The 25,640-nt window shown below is 43.5% G+C and overlaps 1 protein-coding gene across 5 annotated transcripts in view; it reads right to left on the bottom strand.

Annotated features, from left to right (window-relative positions):
* USP48 (ubiquitin specific peptidase 48) overlaps window positions 1–25,640 on the bottom strand; it is a 123,875-nt gene that overhangs the window by 24,363 nt on the left and 73,872 nt on the right. For 3 of the 5 annotated variants that reach the window (XM_006145170.3, XM_006145172.3, XM_014586528.2), the window contains 11 exons: window positions 22,877–23,005; window positions 20,949–21,098; window positions 16,397–16,594; window positions 14,828–14,942; window positions 14,385–14,515; window positions 10,030–10,101; window positions 2,089–2,213; window positions 1,807–1,929; window positions 1,466–1,527; window positions 1,080–1,190; window positions 217–347 (listed from right to left, as the gene is read on the bottom strand). In XM_006145170.3, coding sequence (XP_006145232.1) covers window positions 217–347; window positions 1,080–1,190; window positions 1,466–1,527; window positions 1,807–1,929; window positions 2,089–2,213; window positions 10,030–10,101; window positions 14,385–14,515; window positions 14,828–14,942; window positions 16,397–16,594; window positions 20,949–21,098; window positions 22,877–23,005 — 1,347 coding nt within the window. The remainder of the gene's footprint in view (window positions 1–216; window positions 348–1,079; window positions 1,191–1,465; window positions 1,528–1,806; window positions 1,930–2,088; window positions 2,214–10,029; window positions 10,102–14,384; window positions 14,516–14,827; window positions 14,943–16,396; window positions 16,595–20,948; window positions 21,099–22,876; window positions 23,006–25,640) is intronic. The other 2 variants (XM_006145171.3, XM_006145173.3) reach the window with 1 other exon arrangement.

The raw sequence follows: 25,640 nt of genomic DNA, 5'->3' as shown, positions 1-25,640 counted from the left end.
ATTATTTTTAAAAAATCTGACAGACACCGAGGGACAGGGAAAGTGAGAAAGCAAGCCATCTGGTCAAGACTTGAACTGTGGTCAGCCATGTGGGAGTTTACTGCCTTAACCACCATGCCACCTTTCGGCCCTGAGAATATAATTTTGACATACTCTCCCCTAGCCCCTTGAAAGTCAATTTTTTACTAGAGAAATATAAAGCAAATGAAAACTTACTAGGTTCCGAAATATACTGTGTTTCCAAAGGGTTCACATCACCAACTTCGGTTCTTGTGATTTTGATCACGTGATCCACAACAAAGAGCTTTTGTATCATCTGCCACTCACTGGGCCATACGAGAGCTATACTGTGCAAGAAAACACAACATGCCTTAAGACACAGGGACACTAAGATGGTGGAACCAAAACCAGCATCCAAGTCCAAGGTTTGGGGATTCGAGAGGATCCACAAGTAGGTCTCAGGGCAATGTTCCAACAGCACCGAGACTACCTTATTCAGATTGGAGTGCCGTGAACCCACACGGCTAAATCTCGAAAACGAAAACGGAGTACAGTTCGTTGCAGAAGGATAAACACGGTATGTCGCTTATATAAATTTTTAACTATGCGAGAACTTGAAAATGTTTTAAAGGATACCGAAAGCCTTCAGGTACACAACAGTTTCACTGCGAGAGGAAGGCAAGGAGCCAGGAAAGGAGGACTGGAAGGGAGAAAAAGTACTGCGAAGCCTTCAATTGCACGTGACTTCCCAGCTGGCCGGCAGCACTGCTGGCCTGGCTTGGTTTATCACTACACAGACTTTCTTGGATATTTGACATTTACGATAATAATGAGAGACAGGGACAGAGAACACGTGAAAATGCACGTTTGTGTTTGGGAAGAACCTGGAAGAAAAAACTATACTGACTGATCTCCCATGAACGACAGCTCTCTGGTGAGCACACACGCCCCTACAGCAAAAACCTTCAGAAAAGGACCAGATTCGCAGAACAGACTATGTCAGATGAGAAATTTCCTATGCATAGTCTATTAATCATTAGGAATAAACAAAAAATATCACATGAAGAGAAGAAACTCACAGCTTAGAATCTTCTTTGGTCATAGAAGCAAAGGTAAACATGAGCCCCCCGTGGGGACACAGAAGGGCACTGTTTCCCACTGACGACACGGGGCTGCATCTCGTGGGCTTTCTACTTGACGGAGAGAGGAAGAGAAGCACGCCTCATTAGCACGTAACAAAACAGAAGATTTTTCAGATAGTTATATAAAAACTAGAGATATATTTAAAGGGATGTTAGTAAATAAATGTATTTTTTAGGATTATTCTTGTAACTCACTAGACAAGGGAGATCTCAATATATGCTAGCAAAAGCAAGCATGAAAGTTACCACAAACAGAATCCATGAATTCTTTAAAGTATTACAGTCAACCAAAAAAAGGAAAACAGAAAACTGTGGGTTTCTACCTAACGAATTTCCGCCATTCTTCTACAAAGAACTGCGACACAATATAGAGGACATCGGTATCCTGGAATATAAAATCGCAAAGAAGTATCCATTAGTTTACCGAGTTCATAACATAGATTCTACATGACAATCGCACTGGGGTTTCCTTGTTCAAGTTTTATGAATCAAATGGAAATACAGCCCTCTATCAAGAAATCGGAGGCTGGAGTAAGCTCCCTGATTAGTTAACTAAGCAAACAAGAATAAGAGAAGTTCGGGTCGCTTTGAAACAGTTCATCAGGAATACGGGGAGGGCCTTAAAAGGTGAGAGGAAGCTTCTTGTCCGTGGGAACAGTTATACCTCCGGCCAGTTACTGAGACACGGTCTGTTTTTATCCTGGAACAAATTCGGAAGAGAAGTCTTTTGCTCATTTGCAATCATCTTATGTAAGGCTTCATTTTCTTCCCCTTCTCTTTCTAAAATCTGAAAAGAGAATGAGGCAATCAACTGTCTCCTCTGACAGCACATGACCTGCCTCCTCCCTACGCCCCCATTCGAAGTACAACGTGAATAATGCCCCCTGGGAAGTCAACCCGGGGAGGCAGCACGCCACTTCCACACGTGTCAGCAGCATGTTGGTACCTTGCACTGTGAACAGCATTCTTTGTAACTTGGAAACTCAGGAGCCTTTGGAAAGTACTGCTGCAGTTTGCTCCAAGCCTCTTTAGAAACAAGCCGCCTTTCATTTTCAGATATGCATAGCTCCCCTGAGTTAAAAAAGAAAATTGTATTTGGAAAAAAAAAAAAGAAAACTGAACAAGTCAATTACTCTTTTCTATTTCTTAAACTTCACGGAAGTATATAGTACTCTTTTCCTTTTTTTAAAGTACTGGGTCGCTGGGAAAGTCATGATGCATTTTTGCATAGAAAAACAGAAAAATACGTCATGACTTTCCCCATGACCTAATATATCGGAGGGCCAGCTGGTGGCATGGTGGCTAAGGCAGCTAGACCCTACATGGCCAATGGTGAGGGTCGAGTTCCAGACCAGATGGCTTGAAAAGCCGTGCTTGTGTGTATGTACACGTCCAAAATCCCAAGGGGAGAATGAAGAAGGGATTAGAGCGTGACTATCCCTGCCAGGGCTTTCTTCTTACCCTCCCACTCCCCTTTCTGGGCAAAACTAAAAAGTAACTAAGGAAATAAATAAAGCATATTGTATTTCTTTTTATTCTTATTTAAAATAAAAATCTCAATAATTTAAATTTCCTTTTAGTTCTAAAGGAGCTAGCCACTAACCACAATCTTATGCTCTTAATCTTCAATAGGTCTGTGGCTGAAAACCCAGGAGACAAATACAAATGCACAAGGTTAGAAGCATGCACTTCCTGTTCCTCTTTGCCAGCAAGAAAGCAGCAGAAGGGCCCTCCAGGGACCCTCGGAGTGCCGGGCGAGTGAGCGGCATTTCATCTACTGTGCGCTCAGGCCCAAATTTCCTGCCAATTTTCTTGTCTCCCTTTTGACTGTTACTGAAATCATCCTGTCTGGAAATGGTATTTTCAAGGTTATAGTCAACCCTCACAGGTCTATTCTCTTTCTCTTGCCCCTGCCTTATTTGTCGTTGTTAAGGTTTTTTTGGTACAGGACATGTGAGCTCACCAAAAACAAAGATACAGGGTGAGGTAAGGAGAGAAATCACCCCCAATGGGGATGGCCACACCACAATCACTTCTGCCTAGGATTCTGGGCATGCACACACACACACCTGGCATAATTTTCAGGCACCAGGTCCAGGACTTGAACTGCAGTTGGCCATATTAGGAGTCCAGCACCTTAACCTTCATGCCACCAACTGGCCCCTAGGTTAATTCTCTTTAATTACCAATTTAAAGTTAAGTACTATGTAGGACCAGCAGATGGCGTAATGATTACATTGCTGGATTCCCTTGTAGTCGACCACAGTTCGAGTACTGGACCCATCAGCTTAAAATTCATACTGGGCGCATGTGCGTGTGTGCCCAAGATCCTGAGAGGAGGCTGGAGAAGAAGAATTTTGTGGCCATCCCCCTCGGGGGTGATTTCTCACTTTCTGTCTCTCTCTGTGTCTCTAGAAAGTGCATGTGCCCGATAGTAAAAATCTCTCTTAGAAAAAAAAAGTTAAGTAATATGTAATATACTGTTTAACCTGAAAATCATCTCCCACAAAATTCCAGTTTATTTGCTATTTGTTTTTTTGGAGAGGTTTTTGCTACAGGGCGTGTGTGCACGCCAGAAAGACAGAGAGAGACAGAGAGACAAAAAGCGAGAAATCACCCCCCGGGGGGATGGCCACACCACAATCCCTTCTCCTCCATTCTCCTCTCGGGATCTTGGGCACGCACGCACACGCGCCCGGCGTGAGTTTAAGCCACCAGGTCCAGGACGCAAACCGTGGTTGACTACGTGGGAGTCCAGTGACATAGCCATTACGCCAACTGCTGGTCCTTACAATTTGTTTTGAAGCTCCTCTCAGTTCTTCAACTGTGCCACAAAATAATGCGATTAACCCCAAATGCCACCACCTTTCCTCTCAGAAGATCACAGGAAGGCCGTGATCACGGCAATCTCCCACCCTCCTGGGTTTACTCTCTACTCATCCCTATCTATGACAGCCTTCCAGGGCCTTTCTCCTAGGATCTAGCTGTGGTCATAGCTTCTATTATTTCAGCTGTTTTCTAGTGACCAATCAGGGAACTGCACTTAACTACCTATATGGGTCATTACGGGAACCATCTTTAAGCTAACCATCTTCCAAAGCTAACCATTTGTCCCTGGGCCTACTACTGGTCAAGTGCCTAAAGATAAAATAACATGAATGAAGCTAGGGGCTTCCTGAGTATGTAATAAACTTACATTTTAAGTAAACTGAGAGGCAGAGAGATGCCCAGCTGGGAACTAACAAATCCTACCTCCTCTAAACTCCACAATGTGTCTCCTTAACATCTATTCTTCACCTCCAACTGAGCAGTGAATAACGCCAACGATAGATTCCTTCACTTTAATAAACTTATTACCAGAGGAATTAGGTCATAATGTAAAACTTCACTTTCTTTCTGAGTAGGCTATTAATTTAACTTTCTTCCAAGGCTGTGAACACTTACTCCAACAACTATCCTCAGACATGATTACAGGATTTACTTACCTACTTATTTATTTGAGAGGTTTTGGCTATAGGGTGTGTTCACTCACCAGAGACACAGAGAGAAAGAAAATGAGAAATCGCTCCCCAGGGAGGATGGCCACGCTGCAGTCAGTCCCTTCCCCTCCACTCTCTTCTTAAGATGTTTTTTTTTTTTTTTTTTTTTTGAGAGGTTTTTGCCATAGGGCGTGTGCACTCGCCAGACAGACAGAGAGAGACAGAGAGATAGAAAGCAAGAAATCACCCCCCAGAGGGGATGGTCACGCCGCAATCCCTTCTCCTCCATTCTCCTCTTGGGATCTTGGGCACGCACGTACACGCGCCCGGCGTGAGTTTAAGCCACTGGTTCCAGGACTCAAACCATGGTCGACTACGTGGGAGTCCAGCGACATAGCCATTACGCTAACTGCTGTGGCATGGCCATCCCCCTTCGGGGGTGATTTCTCACTTTCTGTCTCTCTCTGTCTGTCTGGCAAGCACACGTGCCCTATGGCAAAAACCTCTCCAAAAAAAAAAAAGAAAGAAAGAAAGAAAAAGGTTAACTAGATCACCAAATTCTAATTTAATACCTTCTTATGGTGAAATATAAAGTAGCCATAAGAGAAAGGCTAAGGTAGGGTTCCATGACCAGATTTAGAAAAACTCCAAGGTAACTATTAAGACTAAAAGAAAGAAGAAGGGGGGACCAGCAGTTAGCATAATGGCTATGTCGCTGGACTCCCATGTAGTCGACTGCAGTTCAAGTCCCAGACCCGGTGGCTTGAACTCACGCCGGGCGCGTGTGCGCCCAAGATCCCAAGAGGAAACTGGAGGAGAAGGGATTGTGGCGTGGCCATATCCCCTGGGGGGGTAATTTCTCGCTTTCTGTCTCTCTGTCTCTGTCTGTCTGGCGAACGCACACGTCCTATAGCAAAAAAATAAATAAATAGAGAGAAAGAAGAAGGGTTGGGACTAGCAGATGGCATAGTAATTATGGTGCTAGACTCCCACATGGCTGATGGTGGTTTGAATCCCAGACCCAGCAGCTTGAGAAACATACCAGGCACGTGTGTGTGCATGCCCCAAATCCCAGAAAAATGGAAGACAATGGATCATGGTGTGGCCATCCCCCGCTAGGGGGTTGATTCCTATATTCCCTCTCACTGTCCCTGTCTTTCTACTCTCAAGTGAGCTCACACAAACTATGGCAAAAATCTTAAAAAAAAAAAAAAAAAAAAAAAGTCCTGGACCCAGGCACTTGAAAAACATGCAGGAGTGAACGTGTGAGCATGTGTGCATGTATGCCCAAAATCCCAAAAGAGAACCAGAGAAAAGGGGACTGTGGCATAATCATCCCGCCCCACGGGGTGGGGGAGGTGCTTTCTCCCTTCTCCCTCTCTCTCTGTTCCTGTCTCCTTCCAGGTGTGCAAGCACCCTGGAGGGAAAAAAATCCTCTAAGTCACTTTACTGCAGTCTAGTTGGTAATAAATAGAAAGTCCTTCGCTCTGCTTCTCAGACCTGTCTGTAAATTCAATTCCCTACCATTTTAATAACCGTGATTTTATATATTCAAATACTGTGTATGACCTCGATAACTAACTTTTACTTGTGATGCGGGAATTTTGAGAAATGAGAATTGTATCCTGCAATAAATAATATTATTTCTTAAATTTGAAAACAGAAAGCCAATCAACTAAACTCGTCCCGTGAATTATGAGCAGTACCTCCCAATGCAAGATCAAACCAGTCAGGAGAGATGAGTAAGCCAAACCTTACTGGATTAGCTAACACCCAAAGAGTCCTCTGGTAAAAACAAAAACCTAGCTGATTAACAGTGAGTTAAGGTTCTGGTACACTCCAAACCTAGTTCAAACTATATAAACTTGGGGCCACAGGACATAAGAAAAAAGAATTAAAAGGGACCAGCAGATGACATAATGGTTACATTTTGGACTCCCATGTAGTTGACTGTGGTTCAAGTCCAACACCCAGCAGCTTAAAACTCATGCTGGGTGTTGGGGGCCAGCAGGTGGCATGGTGGTTGAGAGCACTAGATTCCCACATGGCCGAAGGCGGTTCAAGTCCCAGTCGTAGTGGCTTACTTTCTTGTTTTCCCTTTCTTTTTCTCTCTCTGTCTGGTCAAACTGAAAAAATAATAACAACAAATGGGAAGAAATAAATAAACAGTTATTTCCAAAACAAAACAAAAACAAAACTCATGCCCGGTACGTGTGCATGCATGCCCAAAATCCTGAAAGGAGAAAGAAGGGGCTGCAGCATGGCGACCCACCCCGGGGAGTCCTCTCTCACTTTCTCTGTCTCTCTTCAGCAAGTGCACATGCTACATGGCAAAAACAAACAGAAATTTGAAAATTCAAAACAAAGTCTTCCAGATAAAAATGTTGTAAAACTTCATTTACTTTTAGAGCCTCCTGAAATATCACTAAACTGTAACAAAATGAAATATACTTCAGAAACAGCAGGTGGTGTGGTTAAGGCCCTCGGCTCCCATGTAACTGACCATGGTCCGAATCCCGGACCTGGCGGCCCGGTTTCTCACTTTCCCTTTCTCTCTCTGGTCAAATTAGAAAATAATAAGAAAATGAAATAAAAAGAAAAATATATATACACTTCAGATATGAAACCATAATGATGGAGAAAAGAGAACAAAAAGGGAACAGCAGCAACAAAAATTTTAGCAACTTCGAGGATGGGTGAAGGGGCCAGCAGGTGGCGCAGTGATTAAGGCGCTGGACTCCCACATGGCCATGCCTGCTGTGGGGTGATTTCTCACTTTCTCTCTCTGTCTCTCTCTGTATCTCTCTGGTGAGTCCATGTGTCTTATGGCAAAAAGCTTTTAAAAAAAAAAAAAGATGCCAGAGGCAGTTAAAATCTCAGTCCCCTCCTCTACAACGTACTGTCCCCCTCTAGCCACTGAAGACCATGAGCTCATTCTCTAACAATAAAACCCAAGGTCTCTGGAGCAGGAGCCCCAAGAACAGAGACCAGCGTGGTCTCAGAGAAGGACGGGTATTTCCACGCTGAGTGCACTCTGAGGCCCTCTTTCTACAACCCCAAAACAGCGATGGCAGCTCTCCATTCCCCAGGCAGAAGGGAGGATGCTCATGGAGACGTGTGAGTGGCACAGTAAGGGATACTGACCTGGGAATCCCGCAGTGACCCCGGCCAGCCAGGCTGCCCTAACAGTGAGTCACGGTCAAGCTCCCCGGGACGTGCTCAGCTCCGAGTGCCTATACCAAATCAGATCACTGTGAAAGCACCCAAACTTGGGGACCACAGTCCGGCAACTTCCAGAAATGGAAGGGAAAATATTTACCTACAAAGAATGGCATTGGGTTCGATTGGTACACTGAAAGACAGAGCCAGTCCTTCAAATGAAAAATAAATTCAAGCGCACAACTACACACCCGGAGGAACAAGCCAGCACTTGTAGCCTCAGACAAGATGATTCTCAAACGCCCCAGGCATGTGGTAAGCGTTTGCTAACTACCCTCCTACTGCAATTAATGACTTCACTGCCACCTCACCACTAGCAACGCACCTCCAGAAAGAAGTTTTAGGATGAAATTCATGAATAAGCTGGACTTCTAAGGGCTGAAGCCCTCCATCTGCAAAACCTGCTCTTGGACACACAGGACATGGACAGACAATGCACACAGGAGAGCAGACACTACCCTTTTAAGTACTAGATCACGAAGCAGGGCACGAAACTCAGTTACTGATCAGCCTGAGCTCTTCCCACAAGTTCTTCTCTTTTTCTAGACAAGCACCACACAGGTGGCATGGTGGCTAAGGTGGTAGATGACGCATGGCCAACGACGTGGTTTGAGTCCTGGATCTAGTGGCTTAAAAAACACACCTGGTACGTATAGCGCATACCCGATTTCCTGATGGAAAGGAAGCAGAAGGGACCGTGGCACGACCACACCCTACTGGACAGTGTTCTCTCCCACCCTCGGCCAATTGAGAGAAAAAAAAAAGAAAAAGGAACCGCCTGTTGGCAATTCACCCCTCCTTGCTTTCCCATTCATTCATTCATTTTTGCCATTACACACACGTGTGCTCATTGGACAGCCCAAGAACAACGGAAAGTGAGAGATCATTCCTCCAGGGGATATGACCACACATCAATCCCTTCTCCTCCATTCTCCCCTCAGAATTTGGAACGTGCATGCACATGTCTGGTGTGATTTTCAAGTCTGGGACTTAAACCATGATCAGCCATGGGGAAGTCTAGCACCTCAACTTCCATGCCACCAGCTGGAGGTCATTTATTTATTTTTAGAAGTGTGCAGAATGGCCTCCCACAGGGTCTCATTACACCGGTCCCCCCTTCCCCCAGCTCTCTAGCTTGTCGGGACCCTGGATGTCCGTGTAACATGCCTGGCATGCTTTCAGGCCAACCCTAGACATTTTTAGGCTGACGGGCGACTTGAACCCCTGTTCAGCCACGTGGACCCAGGACTGCAGTCCAGCACAGGATAGACCGCAGACCCGGGCTGGGCCTCTCCCCCCTGTGTATTTACATCTGTGCCCACCACTTGAGAAGTCACACCTTTTACACCTGGGCTCCTGCAGTGATCTGTCAGTGCTGACAAACACTCCAGGAGACGGCACACAAAGGAAAGAAAACACCTACGTGCAGATGCCCCTTAAGTGACAACCATGATCACACCGACGAGAAGCCATGGCATGAAAGTGCTAGTGCTAGCGCGTGTGAGAATGAAATGGGTCCAGTCACTAGTTCACAGTGAGCCAGTGAGGAAGGACCTAAAATGACTCCATTGGGCCCAACAGGACTCTGAGTAACAGCAATAACTAGCACAAGCGAGAAGTGCAGAGACGACCACGGTTCGAACCCTGGACCCAGTGGCTTAAAATAAACACTCCGGGTGCATACAGGTGTGCACACGAAACCCTCACAGAATAAAGGAATGGAGGAGAAGGAATTCCATGCCCATGCCCCTCAGAGAAGTGCTCTGTCCATCTTTTTAAAAAGAAAAAAAAGTTTCTTCTTCAATGATTTCCTCTAAATCAAAGAAAATACTTTTTTCTTTGGTAAAGTGAAAAGGAAAGGTGTGAGAGGCACTGGCACGAGACCCAAGCAGCAGAAGCTCATGGTTAGACGGTACGAGAAGGGAACAAGAACAAGCGCCGCTTGGTGCCATGGGTTTACCTCTCTCTCCCTTTCTCTCCCCCTCCTAGACGTTTCTCCCCCAAGCAAATGCAAATATATAAACAGGAATGAACGTGTAAGTTAAAAAAAAAAAAAGGCACAGTTTAGAATACACTACCATGCCTGATACTTGAAGGTCTAAATCCCTAAGAGAAAGTGCAAAACATGTAACAAAATCTTGATGGCATTCTAAAGTTAAATGAACAACAGATACATGCTTCCAGCTCACCATGTGGGCACAGAATATCTTCATTGAAATTTAATTCCTCCTCCTCTTCTTTTCTTTCTTCCTTTGATTCATCTAATGAAAAATACAGATAACAACTGCTCTGGTTGTTGTATTTCAATTTCAGAATAGCAGACACATTACTTTGCACAACTGTGAACAAAGGTAAATTTATAACATTCTGAAAGCTGGAGCCGGCAGGTGGTGGGGTGGCTAAAGGAGCTGGATTCCCACATGGCCGACCACGGTTCAAGTCCTTTTCCTTTCTCTTCCTCGTCAACTTTTAAAAAGTATTAACAAATCGAATTAAGTAATTCTTCTAAAAAATTCTGAAAATTAACCTTAATGATTCCTACACGCGGTTCTACAAAGAAATATTGTATTTCCCTTAAAAGGAAAGATAATACTCAGTGACAGCTAACGTTTTAAAAATTTGAGTTATGCAAGAGAATGTACCTTACTTCAATTTGAAAAATAATTTCCATATCCTTCATCAATTCTAGTCAGGAATATTCAGAATACTGTTATAATGTCATAAACCAACTTAATCATCCACGTGTCATGTCATTTTTCACCTACCTACTCTTTTTAGGTGAACAGAAAGCTTTCAAGGCAAAGGAAATAAGGACTTAACCTTTAATGTTAAACATAGATAAAAAGAATTTTTTTTCCCGTTAATTTCTGGTCCAATCCCTGTTTTTCCTACCTGTCTATGCTGTATATGCCAGGACCATGATCAAATAAAGCAATCTTAGTGTCAGGAGACGAGGACAGTAGTGCGTAGTTTTTTTTCCGGTGAAATAGCTAACACTTTTTATTTATTTATTTATTCCAAGAGTGTGTGACAGAGAAACAGCACTGCCAACACTTCCAGCCTCGGCCAGCCCAAGATCATGGGTGCTCGCGGGCTTGGCGATGTGAGGGAGGTCTCCGAACATGGAGCCGGACGCTTCTCATATGCCCCAGGCTTACAGAACGTCACACTTACCACTGTTCCCCACTCAGTCCCTCTACCACCAGTATATAGAAAGACTCGAAAGAGCTGCGAAGGGTCAGCAGATGGTGTGATGGATGATGTGCTAGACTCACACATGTCCAACTAGGTTGGGGTCCTGGACCTGGTGTCTTGAAAAATCATACCAGGCAAGGAAAATGGAGAAGGGATTTCAGTGTGGACACCCCACTTTGGGGTGATGTCTCACTTTCGCTCGCTCTCAGGAAAGCACACATGCCCTATGACAAAAACCTTAAAAAAAAAAAAAAAAAAAACCTTTAGAAAAGGAGACGAGGAATTGGCGGGTGGCATGGCGGTTAAGGCACTGGACCCCCCAAATGGGTGACTGAGGTTCAAATCCCAAACCTGGAGGCTTGCTTTCTCACTTTCTCTCTCTGGTCAAATTAAAAAAATAGTAAATTAAAAAATTAAATGAAATAATTCTTACATAAAAAAAGAGCTACAAATAAATAGTATTAGGTCATGTGCTACTACTGAAATTACAGTACGGTTTTCCTACTGATAGGACAATAAAATTGAAAGTAACGCCAAGTTCATAAATTATACAGCACAACAAAATATTTGAATCAAAAAGGAAAAAATTCCCTGAATTTGCAAGGGTAAAAGAACACAGTTCGGTGCCAGCAGGTGGCATGGTGGTTTAGGCAGTGGAATTCCCACATGGCCAACTTCAGTTTGAGTCCTGGACCTGGTGGGTTGCTTTTTCTCTCTCACTCTCTGTCTTTCTCTGGCAAAACTCGTATGAAAAAATAATAATAATATAAAATAAGTATTTCTTATTAAAAAAAAAAAAAAGAACAGTTCAAGGAGCTTAAAAACCAATGGTAGCTTTGGTGTTTTTATTTTCCTCAAAAAGTAACGTAGTAATATAGGAAGATCCATACCAAATAAAATTAATTTGATAGCGGCCAACAGGTGGCATGGTAATTAAGGCACTGGACTCCACATGGCTGACCTCAGTTCAAAACCCATACCTGGTAGCTTGCTTTCTTACTTTTCTCACTTTCTCTATTTCTCTCTCTCTCTCTCTCTCTCTCTCTCTCTCTCTCTGGTGAGCATGCATACTCGATAGCAAACTTAAAAAAGAGTAACAATAATAAATACAATTTAAAAAAATTTTTTTAAGTGGGACCAGCAGATGGTGTAATGGCTACGTCGCTGGACCCCCACATAGTCAACCACGGTTCGAGTCCTAGACCCAGTGGTTTAAACTCACGCCAGGCATGTGTGAGTGCATGCCCAAGATTCCAAGAGGAGAGTGAAAGAGACGGGACTGTGGTGTGGTCATCCCCCTGGGGGGGTGATTTCTCGCTTTTCGTTTCTTTGTCTCTCATTACGGCGAGCGCACGAGCCCTATAGCAAAAATCGCTCAAACAAAAATTTTTTAAAAATTAATATAGTAGAAAATGCCTGAATGCAGAAAATACAGAATTCTGGGCCAGTGGGTGGTGTGCTGGTTAATGCGTTGGACTCCCACATGGTTGAAGGTGGTTCGAGTCCCATACATGGTGGCTCGCTTTCTCTCTCTCGCTTCCTCCTTCCTTCCTTCCCTCCCTCCCTCTCTCCCCCTCTCTCTCTCTGGTAAGCACATGAACCCTATAACAATAAAAAATAAAATTGGGCCAGCAGGTGGTCCAATGGTTAAAGGTGCTGGATTCCCACATGGCCAACTAAGGTTCAAGTCCTGGACCTGGTGGCTTGCTTTCTCACTTCCCCCTGTCATGTTCTCTCTCTGTCTCTGGTCAAATTAAAAAATTGTAACAATTACAAATGGAATTAAATAAATAAATAATTCTTTAAAAAATAATAAATACAATTTTAAAAATATTTTTTAGATTAAAAAAAGTTCATATGGAACCAGCAGTTAGTATAATGGCTATGTCACTGGACTCCCACCATGTGCATGCGTGTCCAAGATCCCAAGAGGAGAATGGAAGAGAAGGGATTGTGGCATGTCCATCCCCCCCTAGGGGACGATTTCTCACTTTCTGTCTGTCTGTCTCTCTCTCTGTCTTTCTGGTGAGCGCAAGTGCCCTATAGCAAAAGCCTCTCCAAAAAAAAAAAAAATTTAATACAGGGCCAGTAGGTGACGTGGTGGTTAAGGGTGCTGCCTCCCACATGGCCAACCATGGTTCAAGTCCCAGACCCAGCAGCCTGCTTTCACTTTCCTCTCTCTCTCTCTTTCTTTCTCTCACTCTGTCCCTCTTGTCAAATTAAAATAAATAATTCTTTTAAAAAATTAAATATGGTATAAGATGCCTGAATGCAGAAAATACAGAATTTTGGGCCAGCGGGTAACGTGGTAGCTATGGTGCTGGACGCCCATATGGCTGAAGGCAGTTGGAGTTCTGGACCTGGTGGCTTGCTCTTTCATATTCATTCTCTCTCCCAGTCTTTCTGGTAAGCACATGTGCCCTATAGCAAGTTTTTAAATAACAATACATAAATAAAAAATAAAATAAACAAGAAAAACACAAAATTTTCCTAGAAAGAGTTTAATACTACTAAAATAATTTTGAAAAGGTGTGTATATAAGTACTAATATTTGGAAATAAAACTAAGTGAAAAAATTGCCTATGGATCCCTGCTTATGGGTAACTAGCATCTGAATTAGGAAATATGATCAAACTACCAGTCTCCTTTTAAATATAAAAATCATTTCAATGCCTTAATATCCCTGGCTATCTTATAAAATATTGATTATTAAATTTAGTGGTTGATTTACTATAATATGATTTCTTATTTGAAAGCATTGCTTCAGATCACTCAAGAAAATCTAAAGAATTTATGAGCAAGAACCTACTAAAGGGGTCAGCAGATGGCAAGGCAACTAAGGCGCTGGACTCCCACTCGGCAGATTCCATGGTTTGAGTCACAGGCCCGACAGCCTGAAAAACATGCCAAGTGCATGCATGCCCAAAATCCTGAGAAGAGGATGGAGAAGGAATGGCAGCATGACCATCCACCCTCCCCGGCGGGGGTAGAGAGGGGAGGTGGTTTCTTACTTTTCCCCTATGTCTCTGTCTGTCTGACAACCACATGCACTCTATGGCAAAAAAATCTAAAAAAATTACAAGGATGAGTTTTCAGCCAATTTTATTGAAAATAAATGTTTATAATTTCTTAATGATCTCTATACAGATTTAAAATGTTACTTTTTCAAGTTTATTTAGACATGTGACCCAAAAGGGTCTTGACCCCGTATTCCACCCTCAGCCTCGGCAGGCCTGGATCACGAGCAAGTGCAGAGAGCCCTGCACGAAGCAGGAGACCTCCAGACGCGGACCCAGGGCCTCCTCCAGGGCCTTCCGTCTGGGCCACACCACTGCGGCTGCTATGTTACCTTTACTTAAGGTGTTGCCGTTCATCTTCCCATTGCTTTGGTCTGCGTCCCCATCTTGCTCATCCAGTTGTTCAAGAGCTAGCTGGCGCCAACTGCGCAAGGAGGATTTCCCCACCCAGAATCCATCATTCCTGTGGAACAGAGACATGTTAAATCAAGCATTTCACCCCCAAATTTATACAGTTCTGTGGCAGAGCATAGGCTCACACTCCGTCTGAGTCTGGTGGGGCCTCAGAGCCACACGCACGCAGGACAGTCACAAAGGCGGTCCTACTCAGCTTTCTTCAGCTCTGCCACAGGGAAATCACTGCACAACTGATTGTTCGTTGGCCTGCCACCCGCTTTCATCACCCTTATAAAAATCCAAACTCCTTATTTTCAGTAAGCTACATGGCTAATACCTCTTGGGAACTTCTCAGTTTATTATAGGCTGTGCAACATACCCCTTTACTGTGGCTTTCAGCAGATTATTAACAGTTTTGTAATCTTCATTTAGCTGGTTCTTCAGACGTAACACACGACAGCGCTCCACTACACATTCCTTGCAGAGGGCTTTCACTAGAGGCCAGGAAGAAGGAGAAGAAATAAGTCTCACCCACACACAGATGTCCCGTTAGGAAAATGCTTTCAGCATCCACAAAACAGCTCTATACCAAAGTCACTACTTTTGACAACACAGCAAACTGGCATATACCCTAAATGGTTTTGTGACACAGGTAACAAGACAACAACAACACTGCCATCTGCATGAAAACAGTGAAAGATAAATATGTTAAACAACCTATACCATACACACGCACAAACCCTACCTACACCACAAAGTACAGTGCTAGGTTTAGATGCCAATTTTATAAAACAAAGATCAAATAACAGAGGCTTTAAAAGGGGGCAGTATATCGGGAACCAGCAGTTAGCGTAATGGCTATGTCGCTGGACTCCCACGTAGTCGACCGCGGTTCGTGTCCCGGACTCGGTGGCTTAAAACTCATGCCGGGCGTGTGTGCGTGCGTGCCCAAGATCCCGAGAGGAGAATGGAGGAGAAGGGATTGTGGCGTGACCATCCCCCCTGGGGGGTGATTTCTCGCTTTCTGTCTCTATGTCTCTCTCTGTCTGCCTGGCGAGCGCACGCGCCCTACAGTGAAAATCTCTCCAAAAAAAAAAAAGGGGGGAGGGGGCAGTATATCTAACACCTATAAACGTAACAATGATCTTCACATGGAAGTAAACACTAAAGCACAGAATACTGTCAGAGAAAGGAAAATGAAGAGTCTGCTATTAAACAGAAGTTCTAGGAATCATGTGAAATATAATTCTTTGAACGATCTCACTGCCTGGTTTATTATTTACAAATCAAAAACAGAAATTCAAAAACCAAACTCCAGATACGTACAGGAGAAGGTCTGAATATCAGTTTTTAGACACTAAGTTGTACACAATCAAAAAACAGCATTTAATTTTGAGGAAAAGGGTGGAGGGAAAGATCATGCAATTTCCTTTAGCCTCAGCTATAGCTGGCGAGACCCCTGTATTGTCAGCTGTTCAATGAAAAGAAAAATGTTTCAGAGACAGGCAGCCAGAACCAGCCAGACTATGGATACTATGAGGTTTTCTATATACCTCTGCTTTCAAAGGGCAATCAGGTGACTGCCATTTAAAATCCAAGTAGCAACCTTTGGATTCCACACTGTCAGAAGCTGCCTCAATATGGAAGCCTCAATCAGACAAGGGTTTGAGTAATTTTTTACTAAAGACTATCAACCTACAACCAGGTGCTTTTCTCCAAAAGGTCCTATTTTGCCTGCTTTGAGGGAGGGAGGGAAACAAACCCTCTGTGAATAACGTCTATTGCTTAACTGCTACTTGATTTAGCAACTCTTTTTTGCAAAGTGTTAAGGAACATGTGAACTGGCACGGTTTGGGTCCTATCACCATAAAGCCTCATTCATAACCACCACAGGATGAAGACGTAATGATTTCTTTTCTTAAGCAGAGAATAAGACATCTGGAATTACCAGTTAGTCGTGGCCCTCCTCCGTATCTACTGTAGAAAATATCAGCTGCATATTCAGATATCCTCTTCATAATTGATATTTTATCTGGATGAAGCTTGTCATGGGAGCACAGGCAAGCATGATTATCAATAGGCTTGGTAGGTGTCGACTCGTCCAACCACTTCTGCAGCCATTCAAGAGACACAAACTCATAGGGCTCTAAGGAAGAAACAACCGAGAGAGACCATGTATTTTCACAGTCTTTTGGACTAAGTGATACATACATTTTCCTCAAACACAAGGCAAATTCTGTCCAAAATCAGCAGAATCAGAAGAATCATTGTTCAGGGAAGAGGTCTGATGAATATGACACAGAGCTCTAGCTCACCACCACTCTGAGATCGAGGAGCTGGGCATGACGGCATCCCGCCTGCACAGAGCCCGACGAGATCGGCCGGTATTATTAACCACATTCTACAAGAGGAACCCACAGAGAGAAGTGTCTTGCTGGACAGCACAGCAGAGCTCTGACCAGGACACTGTGCTTGCTACAAGTCATGCTCCACACTGACTCACAGGACACAACCTATCCTACCATGGTTACTTCGTGGACTGTCTTCACAATCGCCTTTCACAAGTATGTGATATATACCTGAAAGTTAAAATGCGAGGAGTCCAGCCTGGACTCTCGGTTAGAAATTGACCTCCTTGGCTATAATCACTTGCACAAGCCCATTTCAACCACTGAACTTTTCTTCACCTAAGAGGATACTGATGTCAATTAAGAAAAGGTATTTTCCCCCACCCAGCTCCACGTCATTATCTATCCAATGTTATGATTTATACCAAGACAGTAACCTATTTTAAGTAAGTTCCAGGATGAGGTACACTAGAATCGAGTGGTTAGCAATTTCGAAGTTGCAAAAATTAAAAGACAAAACCAAACAACTCAAAATGAGTCTTAATTTGGGGAAAGGGAGTCCCAGAGTTCCCTAAAAGCCAAAGTTAAAGACAAAGGGCCAGCTTTGATTACTTACAAAGATCTCCAGTGAGTCCCAGCATAAAACATAGAAGAAAACATACAGAGATTGAATGTATAGTGTATTTGTATCATATACTACTTCCGATGAGATCTGAGGGGTAGACTTCAATGCAAAGCCCATTGTGACAGATTTCATACTCCCCTGAGGATTAGACATCCAGAAAACTTAACTCTCATTTTTAGTGGAAAACCTTTCAATTTTTACAAAAACAAAAATTGGAACTGTCAGATCCCTTATTTGTGCTAAAGCTGCACGTCATCAACGGGGAGCGTGCAGCGGTCAGCTCTACAGCAGCTGCAGAGGAAGCACACAGGGCTGCCAGCTGGGACCGAGGTTCGGCCCAAGTTCTGCCACCAAGAAACTCCACTTGAGCAAGTCACTTAAACTCTATGCTTCAGGTCTTTTAACTGTAAAATGAAGGTAATAGTACCTGCCTTCTACCTACCTCACAGGGATGTTGTGGAGTGTAAAAGATAAGATATGTGAAGCATTTTGAGCTTTTTGGAAGAAAAGAGATACAGAAAACTTAATTACACATTGACACAGTATATAAAAGGGGAGACCTTACGATGTGGTATGGGTAACATGGCTGTGGCCATTTTACAGTCTATCGTGGTATGGTTAATTTTGGTCAGAATATCTCCCAATTTTATAGGCTACTCAACAAGTTTCATCTGCCAAGGTCAGAATACACCGGGCATATGAAGAACGCAAAGATCAATGATCCCTATCTCAGAGAAAAGTACTCTCTTCTCCCAAGTAACAGTCACAGAGATTAAAATCGGAGAGACCTGAAGGCTATCCAAGGAGAGAACGCAGGGTTGGGATACAGAGCAACACTCAGGAATACTCGCTAAGTGTCCCAGGATCCCCACACGGGGGGAGGTGTGACTAGTGGCAGAATCGGCCCCTAACTGCAAGAATAAACCTGACCCTGAAAAGGAACATTGGCAGAACAAGTACAGGAGGTGCTCCTCACCAGGGCATGTCAGCCAGAACTCCAGACCCGGAACAAGTATCCCTGACGCTCGCCCTCCACCCCAATGTGATTCAAAGGTAGTTACTTGAAGACAACATTTTCCAATACCCTTTAAGTCTCTCAAAGAAAGCTTCCAAGTGAAGCCTATTATTTTTAATAGCTCAAAATGAATTCAATATAAGACATGAAGATTAGAAAACTCACACAGGATTTTACAGTAAGGAGAGGAAGAAAAAGGGCAGAGACTGGGTCCTTATCTCTAGTCTAACATCATATGGTTCGTGACTTGACCAGTTTTCCAAATTTCATTTTTGTGTGCTGAAGGATCCATGGAAGAAGAGTAATCGTGGCCAGAGATCTTTCTTCCACTTCTGATCTCTATCACTATAAAAAGTTGCATCAGCTCCTGCCAAGAGCTTCCCCAAGAACGGGCCGTACCTGCCTGTGGCAGGGCTCTAGCAGGGCAGCTGGGTCTGCACCACAAAAGGACTCCTCGCAGGCTCTCAAAGCTCCTCCCTCTTACTGTGATTCAGTAAATCGCCTGAGCATCACCTTCCAAAGACAGGCAACCAGCTCCCAAGTGGGAGAACTCCATCTACCTCCTCGACCTGGAGAAATTGGACTGTACGAAACCTCAGCATGTCATCGGCCGGGAAAGCAATTTGTTAAAATATTTACCAAAGGAAAATGTACTTTTTGGGTCAAAGATATTTCTAATTTAAAAACTGCCTGATTTTAAACAAGGAGTTTTCATTGCTATGAAGTCTAGAACAATCACAGCATCAGAAATATCTGGAACACTTTACCTAGAAACATTTTAATTGTACATTAATTTAGGGCCAAAAGGTTCCTGTTCTTGGTGAGGTTTAGTTTTTAGGATAAGTCATCCTTTAAATATGTTGACAAAGATTTTAAGAATATGTAACAAAAGACTTCGATTGGCAGCACAAAACCATGTTCTTTAACTTTGGGATGTAACATCACTTTAGGATGATCTAGATTTACCACTAGAAAAGTTCCCTACAAGTGGGAAAAACTTAATATAGCTGATATTTGGTAGAAGCATAGATAACATAGAGAAATTTTCCATGAACAGAAGTGCTATTTATTTTGGAGAGATTTTATGTTGCTTTTTTCGTTTTTTGTTTTTGTTTTTTCTTTTGCTATAGTGTGCTCACCAGAAAGAGAGAGACAGACAGAAGGTGAGAAATCACCCCCCAGAGGGATGGTCATGCCACAATCCCTTCTCCTCCATTCTCCTCTTGGGATCTGGGGCACGCATGCACACATGCCCAGTCTCGGGTCTGAGACTTGAACCATAATCGACTACACGGGAGTCCAGTGACATAGCCATTATGCCAACTGTTGGTCCCTAGAAGTGCTGTTTCTTATATGTCAAATGAAAATAGCCGTGGGAAGCACTGTTGACTTGACATGTATCTTTAGACCATATTGTTTTAGATGGGCGAAAGCAGCATTTCATTTTAGACCCAGTAAATTCCTTTCTCTTGCTCAGCAAATACAGGAAACTGTAAATAATATTCGGGAAATAGGATTCTAGGTCCCAACTCCTTTGAACAAAGGTCTATAAATTTAGAGATTTGAAACATGGGTTCATTTCCAACTCATTTCCAGTTAGATTAAGGTCAAATTCTTTAGGATAATCCCAACCCTTGGACAGAGTTAAGTAACAGGTTACAAAGAAAGGTCAGAATCAAAATAAGATGCAGTGTAGAAAGAACTTCTAAAGCTTTTCTTACAGATTTACCAACTTATATTCATCTTTTCCTGAAACTTATAGTAGCAATGGAAAATTAAGATGCAAAAAGACAAAACCACAATTACAATCAAGCCTGAGTGTTTATTTTTTTAAAGGTGGGACTAAATTGCCTCTCTTCTGTAAGTAGGAGTTAGGTGTCAGGAAGTCATGTCTGTAAAATGACAAGATTACTTAGTATTTTAACAAATGGCATAGAGGCCTTTAAAAGTTGGTTTGTTTGGACACACTGGGTAAACGTGAATAAACACAGACAGTAAAGAGATGAGCTGGATTAAGGGGGATAATTCCAAGAAATCGGGGATCAAGCGGAAAGCTTTTCTACTCCTGGCATAATATTTGATATTAAATTTCAAGTTAATCTAATGGTATCAAAAACTGTACTCCTATAAAAGAATGCCTGCTAATACTGCAGGGCAGAAAGTATGGGAAGAAACCAAAGAGGCAAGCCGCTTCCTGAGAACTCCAGTTAGATGTTTCTATAGAGACAGATGAGTATCTCACAAAACAGAAATGTCTGTGGAGTCACGTGTGGAAAAGGCTGACCTAACTTTTCTAACTTATTAACAGCTTCCCAATTTTAAAGGTACATAATGAAAATGATATGGAATGCTACACATCAAGTACCTGGTTTTTCACTAGTGTGTTAGAGCATGATCAACTGGCTTTAGAGGGTTATAAGAAAGGTAGGGAAAAGTTGGTTTAGATACACTTGTGAACATAAAAACAGAAGGCACTTAATGCAACAGTGCTGTCCCAGAATGTCTTACAGACCAGCTCCAGCAGGTAACCTTTGGTACAGCTCCTTAACCTCTTCGTGTTTTGCTTTTCCTTTATCCACACTTTGCTTACGCATCTCGGCCATCTCAATGCACCACTCCTCAAATTTGGAATTATCCCGATCTACCAGCTCTTGAAGAAAGGCTGTTCAAAACAGAAAAACAAAAACAAAAACAAAAACTAACATTATCCTGGTTTTCAGAGGGTCTCTACAATGTATCCAATATTGGCCAAAGTCCTGGTGGCACCATCCTGCTACGGTGTCCCCTTCTGTTAGAGACCTCTGAGCCAAAGGCAGAACCAAAAATAGGTGCAGCCACTGGAATAACGAGGGAATTCACCCCACCTCGTCCTCCAGGACACCGTCAGGCCTGGGACCCATCAAACAGCTCAGAAACACCACTTCAAAGGGGATGACACCGTAGAGCTTGGGGCAGTGCAAAGAGTGCCTTCAGGACAGTAACAACTCCTTTTCTTCCTTCCTTTTTATTTTTATTTTTTTCCTCATCTAGGAAATCTATAAACTGACTAAAACTCCCAGGTGTTCTATTATCTAAAGAAAAGAAAACTAAGCTCCTCTTTAAATACATATCTTGATTACAATCCGTGACTTTTTAGCTGTTCATCTGGTGATGTTCCCATGTTCCCAGTGAAACAGTTCTGTCCAAGGTTCCTTTATTTATTTATTTATTTATTTAGGAGGGGGGACAGATTTTTGCTATAAGGCACATGCGCTTGCCAGAGAGAGACAGGAAACAAGAACTCCCTCCCCTTCCGGGGTAATGGCCATACAGAAAATCCCTTCTCCTCCATTCTCCTCTCCCCATGCACATACTTCCACCAGCCTGAGTTTTAAGTCACCAGGTCCGGGAATCAATTAACTATGTGGGAGTCCAGTGACATAACAATTCCACCATCTGCTGGTCCCTCAGGTTCCTTTATTGGAAAGGCTCACTGCTTTAAAATCAAGCTGTGGGGCCAGCAGGTAGCATGCTGGTTAAGGTGCTGGGTCCCATGGGACTGATTCTGTGGCTTAAGTCTGGACCCGGACACTGGAAAACAGGCTGGGCATATGTGTGTGTGTCCAGAATCCCAAGATGAGAATGGTGAAGAGAGGACTGTGGTGTGACCATCCCCCCAGGAGTAATCTCTCACTTTCTTTCTCATAAGTGTATGAACCCTATGGAAGAAAAAAAAAATTGAGGGGCCAGCAGATGGCATGCTGGTTAAGTTGCTAGACTCCCACGTGGCCAACTATAGGATTCTAATTACGAACCTGATAGCTTAAAAATCATGCTAGACGTGTGTGTGCATGTTAGAAATCTCAGGAGAATGGAGAAGGGATTGCAGTGTGGCCAGTACCCCTGGGGGATGATTTCTAATGTTCCCTCTCTACATTTCTCCCTCTTCTCCCTCCCTCCCTCTCCCTCTCTCTCTCTCTCTCTCTCTCTCTCTGGCAAGCACATACACCCTATAGCAGAAACCTAAAATAATTTTTTTTTAATTTATAATTAATGTTTACTTTCCCCAGCACTTACCATATAAAATTAGATTATAATGTTATAAAAGCAATCTGTTGGGGTGGGGGGAGAAGCAATCTGTTACCTGTCACTAGCCTTTGAGCATGACGTCTTTTTTTTTTTTTTTTAAAGAGATTTTTGCTATACGATGGGTGTGCTCACCAGAGATAGAAAGTGAGGAATCACCCCCCAGAGCCGATGGCCACATTCCCTTCTCCTCCATTCTCCTCTCAGGATTTTAGGCATGCACACACACAGCATGAGTTTCAAGTCTCTGGGCCTAGGACCCAAACTGCAGTCCGCCATGTGGGAGTCCGGCAGTGTAACCATTCTGCCACCTGCTGGTCCCTGAGTATAGCATTCTAAAACAATTTCCCTGGTATAATCTAGAAGACAACTTACCTGGAACTTGAACAGTTGTGTTGAGCTTTTCTTGTGTTTGCAGTCTATAAACCAACATGTATGCATTCCGAGAGCAATGAGTTCCTTTGCCGCATTTGGGTTTGCGTGTCTGGGACTTGGAAGGTTCTGCTGAGGTAGAGAAATCACAAGCCTATTTAATTATGCCGAGTTTGTTCGCTCTTCAAGGGGTCGATGGACAGGAGGGCATACACGATCATTTCTAAAACGCACACCCAACATATTCTAACAGAAGACAGACATGCAAATTTAGCAGGCTCCTCAGATTTTCACTCCTTTTAAAGTTTACAACACCCCTTCACCACATTGCACTTTTAAAACATCAAAAGTACCAATTTCCCGGAGAACGAACCTGAAACAAAAAAGTACTATTGTGATCTGACTTTAAAGCTAGTCTTACATTATAAAAATTAATTCAGACTAACATGATTGTTGAAGGAACATGTGGCTTTAACTCTCTTTGGTCGGATGTTATTCTTAATCTGAGCACATGGTACACAAGTGCTTATTTCAGTATTCTTTTTAATAAAAGAAAGTAAATAACATGTACAGCTTAAAAAATAAAAATTAGATCAATTATCGCTTCAGTAAATGGAAGTTCTTTGACTTTTGTCAAAAAATAAATTCAGACTTGATGAAAATGGCACGTTCAAAGAAAAACGGCAGGAAGGCCCAGCCAGAGCAGGCTCTGCTGGGTCCTGCTGTGTGGCAGGCTGGGGCCACCCGGAAGGCCAAGCCACTGCCAGCCTGCCCCAAACGCAGGGCCATGGAACACGCCTAGAGCCCAGTGACTTGGGAGCTCTCGACCAGGCCACGCTCGCCACCACAGCAAGGCTCGGATGGGAGGCACTGCGGGTAGGGCGTGCACCTGGAGTCCAGCTACTCCAGAAGCTGGGGCAGAGCCTCACGACAGTGACAGCCTGTCCGAAACTCCCCCACACAGAACGGAATGCTAACTTCGAGAGATAGGTTAGCCACTCCTCTTCCTAAGTTCATCAGTAAGCAGAGGGCGGAGTTGTTTCAGACAGCAAGCATGACAGTGAGCTTCAAGCTGGGTTTGAGTACTTCAGGGTGACCTTCCAGGATGAAGGAGCTCACGGGCAGTTCTGAGGGAATCAATGCACGTCCCTCAGCTTACATGCCTGCATAGCTCTACACTGAGCTGCCTCAAAGTAGAGGTTCCATGGTGGCTCCTACCTCTCCTTTCACTACCATCTGTTTCCCATCTCCCCCCCAGTGAGGGGAAAGGTCATCCCCCTCTCATTTAAAAAAACATTTTAGGGCCTCCCTGAAACCTAGTAATAAAAGGAGCTGGATCCCACATGGCCAACCACAGTTCAATTCCCTTTTCTGGCCACTTGAAATACACAGCAGGTGTGTGTAAGTGCAAACCCCAAATCCCAACAGAACAGAGGATATGGAGAAGGAACTGCAGTGTGATCACACTCAATAGGGTGTGTGTGGGGTTCTTCTTCACTGGCAAGTACACATGGCATTTGGCAATGAATACAAACACTTCTTTGACTTATAGGGCTGGCTCCACAGTAGGATACTAAGCACTGTGCGTAGGGACATAGGAAACACGACAAAACAGAACTATTCAAGTTCCAGTGCTGGAGACTTGGAAGGCACACGAGCCCTGAGTCCGAACAGGATGGAGAAATGAAGGGAGCCTGCAGGGTAATCGTGCCCCATCAAGGACTCGCACACTCTCTTCCGCTACACTGGCAAGCATACGCACCCCCTTGGAAATTTAAAACTATGTCTATATGGGGGAAGGCTCTGTGGTCTGCTGATTAAGGCAGTTAGACCCCACATGACCGATCATGTGGTTTGAGTCCCAGACCCCACAGCTTCAGAAACACACCATGCGAGTGTGTGCATGCCCAAAACCCAGGAAAAGGGAGGTGAAGAAGGGCCTCGGCATGACTGGTAAGCACTCATGCCTTTTAGCAGAAACTAAAGTGTGTGTCAGGACCAGCAGGTGGCGTGGTGGTTAAGGTGGCTGACCATGGTTCGAGTCCTGGACTTGGCTTGCTTTCTCACTTCCCCCCTCTCTCTGATCAAATTAAAAACGAATGGATAAATAAAAGTAAATAAATAATTCTTTTTAAAAAAATACTGTGTTAAAAAATTTGTAACATACTTTTGAGCTTTATCAATTATGTAGCAATTTTGATATTAAAAAACACCAAACACTCATGACAGAGAACTCTTAATTATTTATAATTTTATGGCCACAGAAAGAATAAATATTTCATTTGGATAGAATTCTGTATGACAGGGTAATTGAAATATTAATATGGAGAAAAAAAAGGGAAGTGTTAAAAAGATTCGGCTTTGGGACCAGTAGATGGTGTAGTGGTTACGTCGCTGGACTCCCACTTGGTTGACCATGGTTCGAGTCCCGAACCCAGCAGTTCAAAACTCACGCCGGATGCGTGTACATGCGTGCCCAAGATCCCGAGAGGAGAATGGAGAAGGGACTATGGCCTGGCCATACTCCCCGGCGGGGAGGGGAGGCGCACGTGGTTTCTCAATTTCTCTCTCTCTGTCTCTTTGGTGTGTGTAAGCACCCTATAGCAAAAACCTCTCTCTGAGGAGGGGAAGTCTTGCTTTGAGGCCAATACGTGGTGTAGTGGTTAAGGCCAGCCATGGTTCAAGTTCCAGACCTGGAGGCTTGCTTTCCCTTTCTCTATTTCTCTGTCTCTCTCAAGCCAAATTAAAAGATAACAATGAATTGAAT

This window comes from Tupaia chinensis, unplaced genomic scaffold (genome assembly GCF_000334495.1).
Source record: "Tupaia chinensis unplaced genomic scaffold, TupChi_1.0 Scaffold000146_1, whole genome shotgun sequence".
NCBI lineage: Eukaryota > Metazoa > Chordata > Mammalia > Scandentia > Tupaiidae > Tupaia > Tupaia belangeri.
This window is presented reverse-complemented; position numbering and strand designations above follow the sequence as displayed.